Genomic DNA, 21795 nt, shown 5'->3' with positions numbered 1-21795 from the left:
ACTGACATTCTCTGCTAAACCTGTGAGGTCTGTAGGTATAACTTTTCCCTCCTGGTTCTCCCACATAGAAGCTCCTGACTCAGATTCAATGCTAGACCCATATCCAGATACAAATTGAGACCCAGAACCAATTTTAGACCTTGAGCTGAATTCAGACCCGATTCTGATTTCAGACAGTCAAATTCAGAACTAAATTCAGATTCAAATTCAGACCCGGATCCGAATTCAGAACCAGATCAAAATCCTGATCAAAATCCAGACCCACTCCCAACCCCTGACCACCCCCAGAGACCAGATCCAGACCCCATATTGCGGAGGTGCCTTTACCAGGTTTACTTTCCCTTGATGTGGACCAACGGGTGTCCTTTTCCATTGGGCGCTCATTCCTGGCTTGTGACCTCACAGTGGTCAGCTTGTGGGTCTCCGTGGCCTTCGAATTCTTGTCCCAAGTTTGCACAAACTTACGTATCCCACTAGCTACGTCAATGATCTCTGCCCCATCTTCTCCAACGTCGTCCGGCTTTGGTGATTTCCCGCTAGCCACAGGGTTCCCAGATCCCTCATTGTCCAGCGTTGGGGCCTCAGTGGTGCCGTCTGTACTGCCCCAGGAAAACCACAACGCCTCACTACGGCCCACCAAGAGTACCAGTAAAAAAGAGACACCCAGCTGGAATCCAATCCTGCAATCCATCCTGCTGCTGCCCACTAGTACTCCACCAGCAGCGTTGCTTAGGCTCCCAGAGTGAACTGTGACTTGCCCACAGCCACTGATTCACTCCACATGCACCGTTCTCCTCCAGCGCTCTGCAGAGTCACCACACACAGCCCACCAGCCAGAGGGGGAAAAGTGAAGAGGAGTGTCTTAATCCAAAAGGGGGGGGGGATGGCAGAGGGAGGTCTCTTCCTTATTGGTTACACTCTTAATCTTTCCCTCTCACAGCTTTTCCTCCTACACTCATTTTGTCACAGCAGTGAAAAGGGTCTCTTCTGCTGACTGATACCTTTAGAAAAAAATGTCTGCTTGCCTTTCAATTTAAATGTTGGTGCTTTTCAATGTTTTATAGAAAATTGCCATTTGTTCCTCCTGAGTTAATCTCTTTGTACAAGCATAATAAGAGAGTCAACCACCCTATCCTAAAAACTAAAGTATGTAAAAGTAGTAGGGCCTAAGGGTGTGCACTTCTCCATTCATGAACAATTCAATACGCATCGATACTGAACAAAAATATAAAAGCAACATGTAAAGTGTTGGTACCATGTTTCCAAATAAAATATTCCAGAAATTGTACATATGCACAACAAGCTTATTTCTCTCATATTTTGTGCACAAATTTGTTTACAGCCCTGTTAGTGCAAATTTCTCATTTGCCAAGATAATCCATCCACCTGACATCTGATTAAAAAGCATAATCATTACACAGGTGCACCTTCTGCTGGGGACAATTAAAGGCCACTAAAATCTGTAGTTTTGTCACACAACACAATGCCACAGTCAAGTTGAGGGAGTGTGCAATTGGCATGCTGACTGCAGGAATGTCCACCAGAGTTGCTGACAGAGAATTTGGCAGTAAATCCAACCTGGCTCACAACCGCAGACCCCGTGTAACCACACCAGCCTAGGACTTCCTGCAGGATCGTCTGAGACTAGCCACCTGTTGATGAAACTGGTTTTGCACAACCAAATCATGTCTGTCAGAAACCGTCTCAGGGATGCTCGTATGCGTGCTCGTCGTCCTCACCAGGGTCTAGACCTGACTGCAGCTTGGCGTCTTAACCGCCTTCAGTAGGCAAATGCTCACCTTCGATGGCCACTGGCACGCTGGAGAATTGTGCACTTCACGGATGAATCCCAGTTTCAACTGTACCGTGCAGATGGCAGACGTTTATAGCGTTGTGTGGGCAAGTGGTTTGTTGATGTCAACGTTGTGAACAGAGTGCCCCATGGTGGCAGTGGGGTTATGGTATGGGCAGGCATAAGCTACGGACAAGCAACCCAATTGAATTTTATCGATGGCGATTTGAATGCACAGATATACCATGACGGGATCCTGAGGTCCATTGTTGTGCCATTCATCTGCCGCCATCACCTCATGTTTAAGCATGATAATGCACGGCCCCATGTCGCAAGGATCTGTACATAATTCCTTGAAGCTGAAAATGTCCCAGTTCTTCCAAGGCCTGCATACTCACCAGACATGTCACCCATTGAGCATGTTTGGAATGCCCTGGATCGACATGTACGACAGTGCATGAGGCAAATGGGGGTCATACCAAATACTGGCTGGTTTTCTGATCCATGCCCTTACCTTTTTTTTTTTTTTTTTTAAAGGTATCTGTGACCAACAGATGCATATCTGTATTCCAGTCATGTGAAATCCATAGATTAGGGCCTAATTAATTTATTTCAATTGACTGATTTCCTTATATTAACTCAGTAAAATCTTTGAAATTGTTTGATGTTGCGTTTATATTTTTGTTCAGTGCAGATACATGGGCTCCGATACAGGAACCCTACCTTTTAGTTTGAAAGTATTCGGTGCGATTAGGTTGGATTAAACTTTTTTTTTTAATCATATTTGTTGCTGATGGGATGACTTCTCTAAGCTGAGTGGCCGTCTGATAGTGTGTGTGTGTGTGTGTGTGTGTGTGTGTGTGTGTGTGTGTGTAGGCACCTGAGTTGAGCCATAGGGAAGACTGAGCATCTTCCACCCCACTATCAGATTAGGGGTGGAGGCAATTTATGCTTTTTGTCTCCCCCAACTTATTATTTGAAATCACCATCACCCACTGATTAACTTGTACTTTTTGCAGATAAATGTTTTCAGCTAGTGCTATGTCAATATTTATGTTTTACCCCGTCTCCAAAGCGAATGGTTTAGACCGTTTGGAATTTTACATTGAGTTTCTCCAACCCTGACCAATGACTGTCTTGACCATGCGCAGCTCGCAAAAAGGATTGCTGTACTTCATGTAAAAATGACAAAATACACTGACCGTTAAAAGCCAAACGATAAAAACGATTTCTTATGGTGAACGTGAATAATCTAAATAAAATCTGAATGATTGAAAACCCAACCAGCAGTTGGATGTGAGTTGTGTCCAACTCCGGTAAAGAAAAAAAAAAATCTACAGTGCACTTGGTAACACTGATCCAGAAAATTACATTGGTTGACACTCAACTAATAAAGTCTACGATTTGACAATGCAAAAGACATTTTTCCAAGTATCTGAATGGTGAAGGAGTCACACAGGTGTATCCTGTTAGAACAGGGATAGGCCTACCTCTCGTTGGTGCGATCAGTTGTAGCACTGAGCAGCTCTGTGTACACAGTTGTTATCTGACAGTCATATGCAGTTTCTGTACATGCATAAAAGTTTGATGGGCTACTGAACTGAAGGAGAGGATGCATCAATTCAGTCAACAGATAAGAGGTATTTTCGGAATAAAACATTAGTGAACCTGCTATTAGTAACATTTTAATCCATTTTCTGACCAATGCCTGCTTAATTTGGACTGCTTGGGCTCCCTTGACTATCTGTGAATCTTCACATTACAAGTAGAAGCATGAGGAGTGAGTGTTCAGGGTTGTATGGTCTTGCTCTTCTCTACCTCTGTCATTTGATCTGAAGTCAAGAGGGATATAAACAAACATTACATTAATTACACTCTTTATCGTTCGTGTGAAAGATAAAAATACAGCAATGTGGTGAACAAATTCACTTATTCGTTTCACCAAACATTATAAAATAGCTTATTAGCTATCTCACAGAGCCAGTAATGCAAAGATACATTTAACAATCCATTTGTCTAGGAACACTAGATCAAAATCGAATTATATGATCCAGAGATGAGTAATCATATAATTTCTTAAGAGGGACTTTCCCAGAGTTTTATTAAGTTTGAGAGCAATCAAAACATATTGTCTGGCAAAATGAACTCAGTGTACTCAGGTTTCTATCAAGAATACATATCAGGGTGAATTCTTCACTTATTCTCTCTCCCACCCCCTGTGCATACCATTCCTCCCAAGTCTCACATAAATCTTTGTATCCTGCCCTGCCTCATAATTAATTTTCCACTCTGTCTAGCCCCCCTGCTTCTGGGGCTACATGCTGCGTGTGGTTACATAGTAATCCTAGGTCTCACTTTCTTGTTCAGACTGGTTCCAGGATGGCCTGTGGGGGACGTTGACAGAGACCCTTGACATCTGCTAATGGGAGCGTTGCGATCTAAGGAAGAAGGGCTGTGTCGTTCTCTAATAGCACGAGGCTTTAAAAAAAGACATGCTGGGGCTGTGTATAGGTTCTGCCTGTTGACAGAGGATCTCAACCGCAAATGCATTGCCCACGGCCCCCATATCATTTTCAGTGGTCCTATGTTGGGGAGTCTTGTCAATGGAAATCTCTTCACAATAGCATGACAACTTTATCCCTTGGCGTGACGTGCGTCTCAGCATAGCTCACGGTTAGTGAGGGTCCCATTCACCCCTTGTCTTGCAGTCTCCATGTTAGTTTGGGGCGAGTGGGGGAGGTGGTGAACAAACAATTATTTTTTGAGATTCAGGGTCATACAATCGTTGTCAGTCAAAGACAGTGTCATGTCTTGTTTATCAAAGCTTCTACTGTATCTAATGGGAACAAAAATAGTCAAAGAAATAGGTAATTAACTTGGTCTGGGACTTACTGGCATAATCAAGTTTTGTGTTCTTTCTCCAAAATAAGCATTTTTCTAGAAGGGCTGTGAAGAAAAGGGTCTAAGGTGAAACAGCATTACTGAAGCCTGATCTTCTAATACGATACAGGCTAGTCTACTGTGCTAACATGGGCGGTCATCCATCCTGAGTTAAGTTCATTTAGTTAAGTCTCAAAAGGCAAGTTGGAGCATGTTGGAATACTGATTCAGTTGCCTTCTCTTGGGATGCATGCTTGCTTGCCCCTTGAGGGAGAGAGGGAGGTAACCCCATTGTACAGGATATACTGGCAGTTTGCTTGTGCAAAAGGAAGAATGACAGTCACTTCCTACGAGGAAGTGAGGCTTTGGTTGTAACATGCCAAAGACTATGTTGGATCTGAGGGAAAACATTGCAAAACTTTTCCAAGAGGAGTAAAAGGCAGGGTTGCTACTTTAAAACTGTTAAAGCCCCTATGCAGTCTTAGTAATTGTACTTTTAAATCATCACTGTTAATCTAATAAATCATGGATTATTTAATGAAAATAACTAAGATATATTTTTTATAATTTATTTCCCTGAGCCTCCTTTGGTCCTTGAAATGCTCAGTCAGATGTGAAGATATTTACATACACAGCCCTGATTGGCTGATAGGATGGTCTAGAGCCCACACCCTCAACCAGAAGTTACATCCCACCTGAACAGGCTGTAATTCCAGACATTTGTTTCAAACAGCCCTAAGACAAAAAGGGAATTATGAACATTTTCAGAATTTCAGTGTTATGTCGACCTCAGTGTGGAAATATATCTTTTTTTAAATTAGCAGGGAATCATGTTTTAACTGCACTGTCCCTTTAAATAGGACTCCCTTTAATCTGCATTTAAGTAAATTTGCGCTCCATTCCCAGGGAAAATATTTCAGGTATATGTTTGGCGTGCCAGCAGTTAATGAGAAAATACAAAAATAACATACTAAACCAGGCACTGAAAGAAGACCCTTTTTCTGCTATAAGTCAATAAATGCATGCAGTGCTTAGGGTAATGTACTGGACCGACTACACTTAGTCTTAAGTAAAACAACAAAAGTCTACTGTATGCCACAGAAAACCTGCAGACATCCAGCGATTTAACTAAACTGGTAAATCGCTCTTGTGCGTTCCTCCCCATTGGCCACATGAGGTTTGTAATTAAGACAAGGAAGGGGGATTTGGAAATGGATAATGATCACTTGACACCGGAAACAAAGGTTAATGAACTCATACTCTAATTTTCCCTCACCAGAGAAGATATTTGTACAACACTGTTATAATGAATGCCTTTTGTCTCCCATTGTTTGCCTGTTTTCTAAGGAAATGAACAAGTCACAACTTTCAGATAAAGCAGTCTATTGAATTACTTCCATGTGGAGTCCAAGTTATAACCCCTTCATTCCGGTTACAACTTCATATAAATCCACAACACCCATCTCCCTCTTTGATTCTCACAGATTAGGATGAAGGAGGATTTAATGTGTTGTGTTGTCCTATGCATTCGCCCCATCGTCATCACAGAGCTAGCTTCCTCCGTTGCTCTCATATCCGACCTGTCGGTTATAAAACTTTTTTTAAAGTGTGTGTGGTAGATTTTTTTTTTCTAACCGTGTACAGACACATCCCGCCCCTTTTCTGATATCGCCTTTGTGTGTGTGCCCCTCCCTCTCCTAGTCCAGTCCCTGTGCATCAGATGCCACAAAGCCTTCTGCCTCCCACCATACCCGAAGAGAGAATTATACTGTCGAGTAGAACAAAGACTTGGCATGGATGCAGTCGTCTGGAGAAATCAAACTAGAGTGGTTTTTAGCGCAGCTATGAAATGAATGGGCGGGGCCTAAATGTGTCTTAAATGTGAAATGTAATGTGTGATAGAGATAGTTCACAGGGTTTGCAAGGTTTCATAGGTCTGGGAGGGGTGGAAGTCTGGCGAAAAGAGTGGGTGGCCATGAATATCCTCAGCTTGGTGTGTGCTCTGCCGGAGTCTCCTCCGCATCAGGAAACACGCTTATTTCTGGAAATCCCTGACAATCTAGAGATAAATTCTAAAAACGGATGCCGTGTAAGCTGCCTTCTGAGTGACAGCGCCAAAGCGTTTTCAACACAGGATATCTCCACGGAACAAATGTACCTTGAGTGCAGTCGAACAGTGAAAAGTTCTCGTTTTTCTTTCATGTCCACATCCTGTCGTGGACATGAGGCATGTTCATTTGCAAAGGGTAATTATTTGCAAGGATTGTGTAATGCATGCACTGTTATGTTTAACAAAGGCAACAGAGTTCAGATATAAGAAACTTTGACACCATACTTTTTTTGTTTTTTCACTGTGGTGCCTTGGGATAAGGTTAGTACTTTAATTAATGTTTTAAAATGAAGTAATAAAACCAAATCATTATCTAATTTGTGGCCCATTTTCCTCATGTTAATATGTAAAACCAAAGTATTTCAGTTGTCGTGGTTAAAACGTACAAATAAATGCTCATTAACTTGGATGGAGCCAAACTTGAAACTTCACTGCTTTAACTAATGATATCTGAACCATAAATTCCTGTTCCAGTATAAAATCAAGAATCATACTGTAGGTAAAGGGAATGTCAAATCAAACGAAGATGTGTTGAATGGCTCTTGATGAAGTGTAATACATTGATCACAGGTTCAGAGGTACCCTATCACATCAAACAGTAGAGAGAAAGATAACAAAGAAAATTCTGCATAGATGGGTACATATACTGAACAAAAATATAAAACGCAACATGTAAAGTGTTGGTCCCATGTTAATGAGCTGAAATAAAAGATCCCAGAAATGTTCTATACAGACAAAAACCTTTTTATGCACAAATTTGTTTACTTCCCTGTTAGTGAGCATTTCTCCTTTGCCAAGGTAATCCATCCACCTGACATGTGGCATAACAAGACGCTGATTAAACCTCATGATCATTACACAGGTAGACCTTGTGCTGTGGACAATAAAAGGCCACTCTAAAATGTGTAGTTTTGTCACACAACACAATGCCACACGTCTCAAGTTGAGGGAGGAATGTCCACCAGATCTATGGCCAGAGAATTTTATGTTCATTTCTCTACCATAAGCTGCCTCCAACATAGTTTTAGAGAATTTGGCAGTAAGTCAAACCGGCCTCACAACCGCAGACCACATGTAACCATGCCAGTCCAGTACTTCCACATCCGGCCTCTTCACCTGCGGGATAGTCTGAGACCAACCACCCGGACAGCTGATGAAACGGAGGAGTATTTTTGTCAGTAATAAAGCCCTTTAGTGTGGAAAAACTCCTTCTGATTGGCTAGGCCTGGTTCCCCAGTGGGTGGGCCTATGCCCACCCATGGCTGCGCCCCTGCCAAATCATGTTAACTCCATAGAACAGGGCCTAAGGAATTTATTTCAATTGACTTATTTCCTTCTATGATTTTCCTGATTTACAGTTCATATAAGGAAATCATTAAATTGAAATAAATTCATTAGGCCCTAATCTATGGATTTCACATGACTAGGCAGGGGCACAGCTCTGGTGGAATTCTTATGGTAGAGAAATCAACATTAAATTCTCTGGCAACAGCTCTAGTGGACATTACTGCAGTCAGCATGCCAATTGCACACTCCCTCAAAACATCTGTGGCATTTTATCTCAGCTCATGAAACATGGAACCAACACGTTAAATGTTGCATTTATAATTTTGTTCAGAATAAATAAATGTCCTTCAAAAATACACATATACTATTCATTTAAATTCTGGAGGAGTCAAGATAATAGCTTTTGATATTGCAGGGGAACTTCAAGTCCCCCTGCAGACAAACGCCTAGGTCATGTTCATTAGCGCATGCAACAGGAAACCTTTAAAAGCGTTTTGCAACAGAAAACTAAAATAAGTATTTCTTATTGGACAAATCCAGGTGGTTCCTCCCTGTTTCAGACTGTTTTCTTCAGTTTAGTGCATACTGAACAAGACCCAGACGCTTACTGTGGGAAGGAATCACATCTGAGCTTGGTCACAAGGGATCTCCCCTTAACTGACAATAACACCCACAGGGACCAGACATTTGCACATATATCAAATAAATTACAAACTAAGAAACCCTATGTGAAAAGCAGCCTAGAACAACTTGGCCTTACTGTGCTTGTTACATCAAGTGGTAACTATTGGATGGAATATCTTTGGCCAGAGCCCAAAACATTGTGGGAAGTCGTGATTCTCCATTAAGTCTGAGGGGTCTGTGAAGGAATCTTTTGGCTGATATGCATTTGGCATCGAACCAAGGGGCATCGACGGGAGGAGGTGGCTGTAGAAATAATCATGAGTGGCACTGTAAATTGTAGTGGACAAGGGCAGTTGGATGCCCATCAATATGATAACTAATGGAAAAACAGGGACCAGAAGCAGAACATTTCTGATTTGCATGCTTATCATCTTTCTGGTATCACTCCTAAAGAAAAAAAAGAAAAATGTTAACTAATGTAAGCCCTGTGTGCATCCCCCCTTCATATCCCACGCCTTCCCCCTTGTTGTTACAGCTAGCTAGGGTCACTGGCCTCTTGCTGGGAGTCAACGTAATGCCAGGGCCATGGTGAATAAACAGGCCCCGGTATATAGACTCCAGACACAGGCTTATCAAATGACACACACACTGACCACTTTACCTACTCACATTCCTATTCACTTCTACACACAAAACACACTTCAGTTTACTTTAACTTCCTGTCACGCATTCATATACACACTCCCTCAAGTACGCACAAACATATGTATGTACATACGCATGCATGCACACACAAACCCACAACTACAGTACCAGTCAGAAGTTTGTACACACCTACTCATTCAAGGGTTCATATTTATTTTCACAATTTTCTACATTGTAGAATAATAGTGAAGACATCAAAACTATGAAATAACACACATGAAATCATGCAGTGCCCCCCCCCCCCCCAAAAAAAGTGTTAAACAAGTCAAAATACATATTTTAGATTCTTCAAAGTAGCCACCCTTTGCCTTGATGACAGCATTGCACACACTTGGCATTCTCTCAACTACCACCACTTGGAATGCTTTCCCAACAGCCTTGAAGGAGTACCCACATACAGTATGCTGAGCACTTGTTGGCTGCTTTTCCTTCACTCTGCGGTCCAGCTCATTCCAAACCAGCTCAATTTGGTTGAGGTCGGGTGATTGTGGAGGACAGGTCATCTGATACAGCACTCCATCACTCACCTTCTTGGTCAAATAGCCCTTACACAGCCTGGAGGTGTGTTGAAAAACAAATGATAGTCCCACTAAGCACAAACCAGATGGGATGGTGTATCGCTGAAGAAATCTGTGGTAAAGTGTGCCTTGAATTCTAAATAAAATCACAGAGTCACCAGAAAAGCACCCCCACACCACCTCCATGCATCATGGTGGGAACCACACATGCAGAGATCATCCATTAATCTACTCTGCGTCTCACAAAAACACAACGTTTGGAACCAAAAACACTCACATTTGGACTCATCAGACAGATTTCCACCGGTCTAATGTCCAATGCTTCTTAGCCCAAGCAAGTCTCTTCTTATTATTGGTGTCCTTTAGTAGTGGTTTCTTTGCAGCAATTCGACCATGGAGGCCTGATTCACGCAGTCTCCTCTGAACAGTTGATGTTGAGATGTGTCCGTTACTTGACCTCTGTGAAGCATTTATTTGGGCTGCAATATCTGAGGCTGGTAACTAATGAACTTATTCTCTGCAGCAGAGGTAACACTGGGTCTTCCTTTCCTGTGGCGGTCCTCATGAAAGCCAGTTTCATCATAGCACTTGATGGTTTTTGCGACTGCACTTGAAGAAACTTTCAAAGTTGGTATTTTACCATATAGGGCTATCTTCTGTATACCACCCCTACCTTGTCACAACACAACTGATTGGCTTAATCGCATTAAGGAAAGAAACTCAACAAATGAACTTTTAACAAGGCACACCTGTTAATTGAAATCCATTCCAGCTGACTACATCATGAATCTGGTTGAGAGAATGCCAAGAGTGTGCAAAGCTGTCATCAAGGCAAAGGGTGGCTACTTTGAAGAATCTAAAATCTATATCTTAATTTGTTTAACAATTCTTTGGTTACTACATGATTCCATGTTATTTCATAGTTTTGATGTCTTCACTATTATTCTACAATATAGAAAATAGTCTAAATAAATAAAAACCTAAATAAAAACCCTGGAACGAGTAGGTGTGTCCAAACTTTTGACTAGTACTGTATATGACTGTCTGCACAAACCCCTGTGGCCATACATAGTGTAATGTCACAGCTGGGCAGTAGAATACATATATCTTGGTATGCGCCAACAGCAGACCAGAAATAAACACAAATATTGTGAAAAAAAAATCTAATAAATTTACCTACCACACAAAAGGCAAAGGGAACCACAAAGCAGGTCAACCTCAAAGGGTTGAAGACATACAGCGATTACCAAAACTTTCATAAGTTTGACTCTTGAGAAAAGGAATTGGAAAAAGCATGGGGGCATTGAGATGCAAACTACCTCACTGGAGGTCTGACTGGCTAAACTGTTTCTCTTGCTGTGTCCACATGGGATGCGTCACCTCGAAACCAAAATACCAAGAGGTTTTTAAACTTAACACCAGACAGGAGGAGTATCTGGTCCCTGTCCAACAACTTACTCCCCATTCAGCTGACAAAACTGTTGAGTAGGCTCAACATCAATTTCCTCTCAACTCCCCTCATGTCCTTGAAAGCCAAGGATGTTAATATAGCTATAGTGTCATGAAACCATCAGTGGTAATCCTGAAGTTCCCAGCAGATGGCAGCACTCAAAAGAATATCTCCAGAACTGCTGTGCCTATAGCCGTGTTTCTCAATTCATAACTGTGAGACTCAACACAACTGGTTGAATTGGGTGTGTTAGTGCAGGGCCAAAGCAAATATGTGCAACCAGTGAGGGGCCTTCCAGGAATGGATTGAGAAACATTGTCCTGTAGCATGCTGTAGACTCCATCATTTGTGTATACACAAGTTCCCCAGGGCACTATTGCAGTACCTGAAGGAGCGTTCGAAAAGGCTATAATGCAGAGTTCACAAAGCCATTTTAGGCAGATAAGGAAGGAGACGGTCACAAAGCCATTTTAGGCAGAAAATGTCAGAGACGTGTTTATGGAGATTGAGTAAAGAAGGACAAGGAAGGTTGGAGGAGGTTCAAACCAAGGTGTGTGGGAGGGGAGTTAATTTGACAGCCATCTTTCAGGCCTGCTCTCGGTTGCCTCGTACTTTATAGACAAACCTATCCTGTAGAGACAAACCCCAGAGTCAGCTCAGCCCTGCGGGATCTTGTGGTCCTGCTCAGGCAAGCAGAAGCAGCATCCACCAACTTCCAACACCACATTCCTGAACAACCTGGGAGAATGTAGCCCATAGACACTCAGCCCAGTCAAATAGATACAGTAGAGAGAGAGACTGAGGGAAAGTGAGAGAGACCACGAGAGCAACTGCAAGAGAGCGAGGCCAACTTTAGAGCTGGACACTATCCTGCTGCCCCCAAGCATTCCGTTCATCTGTAAATGATGAGTAACTGGATTCTAATTTAATCCAATTGATACAACACTCATCTTTATTCTACTGATTCAAGGGTCATTCTATATGAATTAGGGCTGTCAAAGTTAATGAGTTAATAGCGCAATAACATGACATGTTCATGCACAGAACCGTTTCAGCGCACGTGTTTCCGCAAGGACCTTTAAGGCAGAATACATCTATAGTCTTAGCAACATCACTGAAGACCATGTGCCTCTAGCAAAAATCATGTAAAAGTTATTCCCAAAATTATCGGAACTATGTTTTTTCTTTCCGCCGCGGATTCGTGTGGATGTCGTTGGCCGTTTTAAACTACTCGCAAGCCGCTATAACAAATGAAATTATGGCGATGGGTAGCCTAGTGGTTAAGAGCATTGGGTCAGTAACTGAAAAGTCGCTGGTTCAAATCCCTGATCTGACAATGTGAAAAATCTGTTGATGTGCCCTTGAGCAAGGCACTTAATCTTAATTGCTCCTGCAAGTCGCTCTGGATAATAGCATCTGCTAAATGACTAAATATATTATTCTTTTTTTTAGCTAACTAGACATGTTACCTAGCTAGCAAGCAACCTGAGCATGGTTTCCCAAAAGCATCTGAAGGCTGAGTTTATCTTAGAACCATAGGACCCTATGATTCTCTAACGATGAAATTAGCCTTAAAAGGCTTTTGGAAAACCGGGCCCAGATTACTTGACCACTGACTAGGCTATGCACAAATTTGGATGGAACAGGAAGAACAGAAGGAATAGGCTACTTGTGTGTGAGAGAGCGGGAGTAAGCGACAAGCTTAGTTCCAAAATAAGCCCATAGAAACGCATTGGCTATATTTTTTATATTAGGGTACCACGTACCGCTAGCAGCATTTTAGCCAAAGATTGTTATACTCGCTGTCTAGTCTGTGTTTTAAAAATCTGCAATAAGCAAACACAATTAAATAAGGAATTGGCAACTCGTTTTCATTAGGAGAAATAAAGGTAGGCCACTAGATTTCAACATCTGAACAAAGTGGACAGGCTAACATGCGTTTCAAACAGTTGGAGACAGACAGAAGGGTGTGTTAACAATTCAACTTTTCCACTTCGTTAACTAGTAAATAGATCCAAGTTAGCTAAAATTGAAATTTAAAGATTAGCTGGCTAATCTAGCACATGGGCTTGAGAGATTGTTAATGAAAACTGTGTAAATTTTTTATAGCTTAATGCCTGCTGCAAGAAGTTAGTAATTATTAGTCGATGTGCATAATGCACGGTTCTAGTTAAATTTGTAACAAAAAAGGGCATTTTCATAGACCGGCTTGAAAGCCAGATCAGTGACTATTGCAACACAAAAAAAGCTGGTTAAACTATTTTGAACAAATTAAATAATTAGTAGGTCTTATGGTTGTTGCAGGCTTATATTTAGCCTAGGTATGACTTCAGAAGGGCTGAATTCATTAGATTATTGCTGACTGTTTGAAATGCAGTGTACTTGACCTTTAATTGTACAACAACACTTACTCAAAAGTTAACAAAAATGTGTCTATACATACATACATACATACATACATACATACATACATACATACATACATACATACATACATACAGTTGAAGTCGGAAGCTTACATAAACCTTAGCCAAATACATTTAAACCCAGTTTTTCACAATTCCTGACATTTAATCCTAGTAAAAATGCCCTGTCTTAGGTCAGTTAGGATCACCCATTTATTTTAAGAATGTGAAATATCAGAATAATAGTAGAGAGAATGATTTACTTCAGCTTTTATTTCTTTCATCACATTCCCAGTGGGTCAGAAGTTTACATACACTCAATTAGTATTTGGTAGCATTGCCTTTAACTTGGGACAAGCGTTTCAGGTAGCCTTCCACAAGCTTCCCACAATAAGTTGGGTGAATTTTGGCCCATTCCTCCTGACAGAGCTGGTGTAACAGTCAGGTTTGTCGCCCTCCTTGCTCACACATGCTTTTTCAGTTCTGCCCACAAATGTTCTATAGGATTGAGGTCAGGGCTTTGTGATGGCCACTCCAATACCTTGACTTTGTTGTCCTTAAGCCATTTCGCCACAACTTTGGAAGTATGCTTGGGGTCATTGTCCATTTGGAAGACCCATTTGTGACCAAGCTTCAACTTCCTGACTAATGTCTTGAGATGTGGCTTCAATATATTCACATAATTTTCCTTTCACATGACGCCATCTATTTTGTGAAGTGCACCAGTCCCTCCTGCAGCAAAGCACCACCACAACATGATGCTGCCACCCCCGTGCTTCACAGTTGGGAGGGTGTTCTTTGGCTTGCAAGCCTCCCCCTTTTTCCTCTAAACATAACAATGGTCTTTATGGCCAAACAGTTCTATTTTTGTTTCATCAGACCAGAGGACATTTCACCAAAAAGTACGATCTTTGTCCCCATGTGCAGCTGCAAACCGAAGTCTGGCTTTTTTATGGAGGTTTTGGAGAAGTGGCTTCTTCTTTGCTGAGCGGCCTTTCAGGTTATGTCAATATAGGACTCGTTTTATTGTGGATACTGATACTTTTGTACCCATTTCCTCCAGCATCTTCACAAGGTCCTTTGCTGTTGTTCTGGGATTGATTTGCACTTTTCACACCAAAGTACGTTCATTTCTAGGAGACAGAACGCCTCTCCTTCCTGAGCGGTATGACTGCTGCGTGGTCCCATGGTGTTTATACTTCCGTACTATTGTTTGTACAGATGAAGGTGGTACCTTCAGGCATTTGGAAATTGCTCCCAAGGATGAACCAGTCTTGTGGAGATCTACAGTTTTTTTCTGAGGTCTTGGCTGATTTCTTTTGATTTTCCCATGATGTCAAGCGAAGAGGCACTGAGTTTGAAGGTCGGCCTTGAAATACATCCACAGGTACACCTCCAATTGACTGATATGATATCAATTAGCCTATCAGAAGCTTCTAAAGCCATGACATAATTTTCGGGAATTTTCCAAGCCGTTTAAAGGCACAGTCAACTTAGTGTATGTAAATTTCTGACCCACTGAAATTGTGATACAGTGAATTATATTTGAAATAATCTGTCTGTAAACAATTGTTGGAAAAATTACTCATCACAAAGTAGATGTCCTAACCGACTTGCCAAAACTATAGTTTGTTAACAAGAAATTTGTGGAGTGGTTGAAAAACGAGTTTTAATGACTCCAACCTAAGTGTGTATGTAAACTTCCGACTTCAACTGTGCAGCATTAGGCAAATGGTGGTCACACCAGATACTCAATGGTTTTCTGATCCATGCCCTACTTTTTTTTTTAAGGTATCTGTGAGCAACAGACGCATATCTGTATTCCCAGTCATGTGAAATCCATATATTTGGGTGTAATGAATTTATTTAAATTGACTGATTTACTTTTATGAACTGTAACTCAGTAAAATCTTTAAAATTGTTGCATGTTGGGTTTATAAATTTTGCTCAGTGTAATATCACGATATGTAACTATTGATTTGTTCCTCCATCACTATTTACAATAATAATAGTTTAACAATACACTTAGTACAACGTTGCTTTCCAAAATAAAAGGCAGTTCAGGATGTATAGATACAATTTTTGGGCCTCTGTGGTACCGTTCACACAGTAGGGGATGGAAAATCATCTTCATGCAAGTGGCTCCCTCCGCTGCCCAATATTTGACCTACAGTGCCTTCAGAAAGTATTCATACCCCTTGAATTATTCCACATTTTGCTGTGTTACAGCCTGAATTCAAAATGGATTACATATTTTTTTCCCCTCACACCCATTTACACACAATACCCAATAATGACAAAGTGAAAATACATTTTTAGAAATGTTTGTCAATTTATCGAAAATGTTTAAGAAATACAGAAATATTCACACCCAAGTCAACACGTTAGAATCACCTTTGGCAGCGGTAACAGCTGTGAGTATTTCTGACTAAGTCTAAGAGCTTTCCACACCTCGATTGTTCAACATTTACCCATTATTCTTTTCAAAATTCTTCAAGCGCTGTCAAATTGGTTAAATAGATGTATTTTTCAAGCGGATTTAAGTCAAAACTGTAACTGCCACTCAGGAACATTCACGGTCTTCTTGGTAAGCAACTCCTGTGTAGACTTGGCCTTGTGTTTTAGGCTACTTTCCTGCTGAAAGGTGAATTCATCTCCCAATGTCTGCTGGAAAGCAGACTGAACTAGCTTTTCCTCTAGGATTTTGCCTGTGCTTATTCCATTCCATTTATTTTTTATCCTGAAAAACTCCCCAGTCCTTAATGATTACAAGCTTACCCATAACATGATGCAGCCACCACTATGCTTAACAATATGGAGAATTGTACTCAGTAATGTGTTGTATTGGATTTGCCCCAAACGTAACACTTCGTATTCAGGACAAAAAGTGAATTATTTTGCCACATTTTGTACAGTATTGCTTTAGTGCGTTGTTGCAAAATGTTCTGGAATATTTTATTCTGTACAGGATTCTTTATTTTTCACCCTGTGAATTAGGTTAGTATTGTTGAATAACTACAGTACAATGTTATACACCATCTAAAGTGCAATTAAGGGATATTCAGTATCTGCTTTAAAAAAAATATATAAATTTTTAACTACCAATAGGTGCCCTTGTTTGTGAGACATTGGAAAACCACCCTGGTCTTTGTGGTTGAATCTGTGTTTGAAATTCACGGCTTGACTGAGGGACCTTACAGATAATTGTATGTGTGGGGTACAGAGATGAGGAAGTCATTCAAAAAATCATGTTAACCTGTTGGGGCTAGGGGGCAGTATTTGCACGGCCGGATAAAAAAACGTACCCGATTTAAACTGGTTACTACTCTTGCCCAGAAACGAGAATATGCATATAATTAGTAGATTTGGAGAGAACACTCTAAAATTTCTAAAACTGTTTGAATGGTGTCTGGGAGTATAACAGAACTTATATGGCAGGCCAAAACCTGAGAAGATTCCATACAGGAAGTGCCCTGTCTGACAATTTGTTGTCCTTCTGTTGCATCTCTATCAAAAATACAGCATCTCTGCTGTAACGTGACATTTTCTAAGGCTTCAATTGGCTCTCAGAAGGCGCCAGAAAGTGTAATGGGGTGTCTGCTGTCTCTGGGCGAAGAACAGCAGGAGAATTTGTGAGTGGTCAGCCTGGGGACAGTGACACTGGAGATGCGCGTTCATGAGAATTCTACATTTTTTTCTTTCAGCCTTTGAATGAATACAACGTCGCCCGGTTGGAATATTATCGCTATTTTACAAGAAAAATAGCATCAAAACTGATTTTAAACAGCGTTTGACATGCTTCGAAGTACGGTAATGGAATATTTAGAAAATTCTTGTCACGAAATGCGCTCGCGCGTCACCCTTCGGATAGTGACCTGAACAAAACGGAGCTATTTGAATATAACTATGGATTATTTGGAACCAAAACAACATTTGTTGTGGAAGTAGAAGTCCTGGGAGTGCATTCTGACGAAGAACAGCAAAGGTAATCCAATTTTTCTAATAGTAATTCTGAGTTTAGTGAGCACCAAACTTGGTGGGTGTCAAATTAGCTAGCCTGTGATGGCCGAGCTATCTACTCAGAATATTGCAAAATGTGCTTTCGCCGAAAGCTATTTTAAAAACTGACACCGCGATTGCATAAAGGAGTTCTGTATCTATAATTCTTAAAATAATTGTTATGTATTTTGTGAACGTTTATCGTGAGTAATTTAGTAAATTCACCGTTAGTTTGCGGTGGGTATGCTAGTTCTGAACATCACATGCTAATGTAAAAAGCTGTTTTTTGATATAAATATGAACTTGATTGAACAAAACATGCATGTATTGTATAACATAATGTCCTACGAGTGTCATCTGATGAAGATCAAAGGTTAGTGCTGCATTTAGCTGTGGTTTTGGTTTTTGTGACATATATGCTTGCTTTGAAAATGGCTGTGTGACTATTTTTGGCAGGGTACTCTCCTGACAATCTAATGTTTTGCTTTCGCTGTAAAGCCTTTTTGAAATCGGACAATGTGGTTAGATTAACGAGAGTCTTATCTTTAAAATGGTGTAAAATAGTTGATTGTTTGAGAAAATTGAATTGTGGTATTTTAGTTGGTTTTGTATTTCGCGCCGTGCGATGCCATTGGCTAGGGGTTCTGCAGACGGAACAGGGTTCCGCTAGCGGAACGTCTGTCCTCAACAGGTTAAAGACTATTATTGCACACAGAGTCCATGCAACGTATGTGACTTATTAAGCACATTTTAACTCCTGAATGTATTTAGGCTTGCGATACTTAAATGACTCAAGACATTTCAGCTTTTCAATTTTAATGAATGTGTGAACATTCCAAAAAACATAATTCCACTGACATTATGGGGTATTGTGTGTAGGCCAGTGACACAAAATCTCAATTTAATCAATTTTAAATGCAGGCTGTAACAGAACAAAATGTAGAAAAAGTCAAGGGGTGTGAATACTTTCTGAAGGCACTGTAATAACTGTACTCTACAATTCAAGTTACCATCTGAAAAAGTGAACTTTGCCAAACAAACCATGTTTCTATACAGTTTCTATAAGAGTAAAGTCATTGTATATAATAAAAAAAAATCATGACAGCTGTGATGGAAACAGGAATGAGCTTTTTTCTGTTATATTTGTCATTTGTTTAAGTGATGCTGACTGTGTAACCCAACCAAAAAAAACACTAGAGTTCAGATTGTTTAATAGAAAATACAAATTAAAAGGATATCTACATAAATACAATTCTATGACCTAACAGTTCTTTCAATTGGTAAAATTGCAAACAGTAATACATACAATTTAGAATATATAGAAACGTGAAAGAATATAACAAGTCCGTTAAATTGAGTTGAATTAGTCATGATGAAAACCCTGCCCCTTTGACTCTATAATAATCTATTTTCCTTGAACCAATTGGGCCTTCATCCAAACGGATAAAAGAGCAAATGTGTGTGTGTGTGTGAGGATTCTGACACCCACCATCTCAGATTATTCTTAAATCATTTCTGTAGCTAGAAACATAAGATTAGCATTCCTGCAACATTATGTTGTATAAATATAAATTGTATCTCTGAGAAATTAAGATGATTGATTGCACCCAAATTGGCCATTTAAAAGAATAGGATTCATATTATATTCAATAAATAAAGAACATAACATCCGATTTGGACCCAAAAAATGTCTAACAATGAGTAAGACATGAGGTTTTATTGAGCATTTGTGTCTGCTTTTTCTCATGTTGTATTAAGGTCTCGTTTCCTAACCGACTTGCCAAAACTATAGTTTGTTAACAAGAAATTTGTGTTTCCAGTTTCTATGCTGCAATAGTCTGTGCGCCTGGGGACTAGGGTCAGTCTGTCCTATCTGGTGTAATTCTCCTGTCTTATTTAGTGTCCTGTGTGATCTTACATATGCTCCCATCTCTCTCTCGCACTCCCCTCCCAGAGGACCAGAGGACCTGAGCCCTAGGACCATGCCTCAGGACTACCTGCCCTGAGAATTCCTGCCTTTCCCCGTCCCCAGTCCACCTGGTCGTGCTGCTGAGTCAGTTTCTGCTTTTCTGCCTGCGGCTATGGAACCCTCACCTTTTCACCGGACGTGGTACCTTGTCCCGGACGTGCTGTTTCGACTCTCTCTCTCTCTCTCCTGCTGTCTTGACCTCTTGAATGCTCGGCTAAGAAAAGCCAACTGACATTTACTCGAGGTGCTGACCTGTTGCACCCTCTATAACCACTGTAATTATTATTTGACACTGCTGGTCATCTATGAATCTCTTGAAGAATGATCCGGCCTTAAATGGTACTCCTATAATCTCGACCGGTCACAGCCAGAAGAGGACTAGCCACCCCTCAAAGCCTAGTTCCTCTCTAGGTTTCTTCCTAGGTTCCTGCCTTTCTATGGAGTTCTTCCAACCACTGTGCTTCTACATCTGCATTGCTTGCTCTTTAGGGTTTTAGGCTGGGTTTCTGTGTAAGCAATATGTGAAATCTGCTGATATAAAAAGGGCTTTATAAATACATTTGATTTGTACAATGCAATGAAATGACTGACCAATGTCGCAGGGGACCCCAGTCAACACACACACACACACACACACACACACACACACACAGCAAAACTCAGCCACTTGATCCCAAACCCATTTGCAGACAGTCTGGTTTGATTCTGGTTATATGGGAGTAACCACCAATGTTAAGACTGCCCCAGCGTTGACAACCCCAGCAGAAAAGACCACAAATCCACACCTGTCACTTTGACTGCAACCATCAATCTTGCAAACTGAAAGAGCGCTTTCTCCTGCTCCAAATCTCCATTGAAAGGAGCAGGGGGAGTGATGGGGTGGAGGACATTGCAGACAGCAGCTGTTTTGCTGGGAAGGGGAGGGTTCTTTGAGGAACAGTGCTTTGACTCGTGCAGGGGCAGCTGGCCAGCAGTAGTATACACAAGCACTCGGAGCAATTCGAGGCGTCTTCCTAAATAAAAAATGAGGAAGATGGTCCCCAAATGTCGAGCCCTGTCCTCCATGCTGCTGGCAATGTTCTCTCTCCCAATTATTGCCTTACAAGAATCCTATCAATTGTGTCTTGCTTGCAAGAGCAAAGTATCCGTTAGCTGAAATATGGACTGCACTCACTGTAGTCTGTCTCACCATGAGTGAATAGGGCTTTGTGGTTTGGTCATCAATACAGTTCAAAGAGAAAGGGTAGGTGGGGGTGTGCACGGGGAGGGGTTTGGGGATGGCTAGATAATGAGCCGTCATTTAGATGTGTATGAATGCAGCTGGCGCCCAGGTCTTGTTATCCGCCTTCTCACCTCAGTGAAGAGCGGACGGATCAGATGCGGAAGTCAGGAAGAGGAGATGTTGACTTCTGGGATTATAACATCTGGATCGGAGGGGGAAGAACTTGAAAATAATTATATAGACAAAAAGGAGTAAAGCGCCCATTTCAAGTATGAAAAGACAAGCCTGACATCCTTAAAATGTGGCCTTAACCTTGATGTTCTTTCACAAATGTTCCATCCGCAACAACGACCGTTTCTATTACTCATCAAGTGCATCTGACAAGAATGTTTGTCCCCTCGGAATTTGAAGTGTACATATTTATCTTGGGAAAGACAAAAACGGAACAGCCTGTTTCTTTTACAGGGTATTTTCCCATACAAGACCAACAGAAAAGGAAAGAGAATGTGGGGTGGGTTTGGACGTGCAATTCTGAGGAGGATATCGGAACAAAGGGCACCCATCAAAATGATGAAAAGATGGGAAACAAATGCTGTCTGCCAGAGGGAGAGTAGCTGTCCCCCATGCATTCCCACCAAAATGATCAAAAGGCCACCCACGGACACCCCACACCAATCCCACCTCAACAACCAGCATACAGTATCAGCTCTCTGTCTGACAAATAGTATGGAGCTGCTGCTTGGATTATTGCTTCTTCAACCTTTGTAATATACTACCTGTGAATACATTACATTATATGCATTCTATACCATCTAAAATTGATTAAATCTTTTT

The 21795-nt window shown here is 41.1% G+C and overlaps 1 protein-coding gene across 4 annotated transcripts in view; it reads right to left on the bottom strand.

The window, feature by feature from the left end:
• The window catches only part of col18a1a (collagen type XVIII alpha 1 chain a), a 176222-nt gene that overhangs the window by 92034 nt on the left and 62393 nt on the right, over window positions 1-21795 (bottom strand). For 3 of the 4 annotated variants that reach the window (XM_014172890.3, XM_082968850.1, XM_014172892.3), the window contains exon 1: window positions 328-830. The exons of the other annotated variant lie outside the window; for it this stretch is intronic. In XM_014172890.3, coding sequence (XP_014028365.2) covers window positions 328-691 — 364 coding nt within the window. In that variant the 5' untranslated portion in view covers window positions 692-830. Of the gene's footprint in view, window positions 1-327; window positions 831-21795 lie in introns of those variants that run through there. 4 annotated transcript variants of the gene reach the window in all.

This window comes from Salmo salar, chromosome 25 (genome assembly GCF_965601325.2).
Source record: "Salmo salar chromosome 25, fSalSal1, whole genome shotgun sequence".
Taxonomy (NCBI): Eukaryota; Metazoa; Chordata; class Actinopteri; order Salmoniformes; family Salmonidae; genus Salmo; species Salmo salar.
The sequence above is the reverse complement of the archived record's forward strand: the minus strand, read 5'-3'. Positions and strand labels throughout refer to the sequence as shown.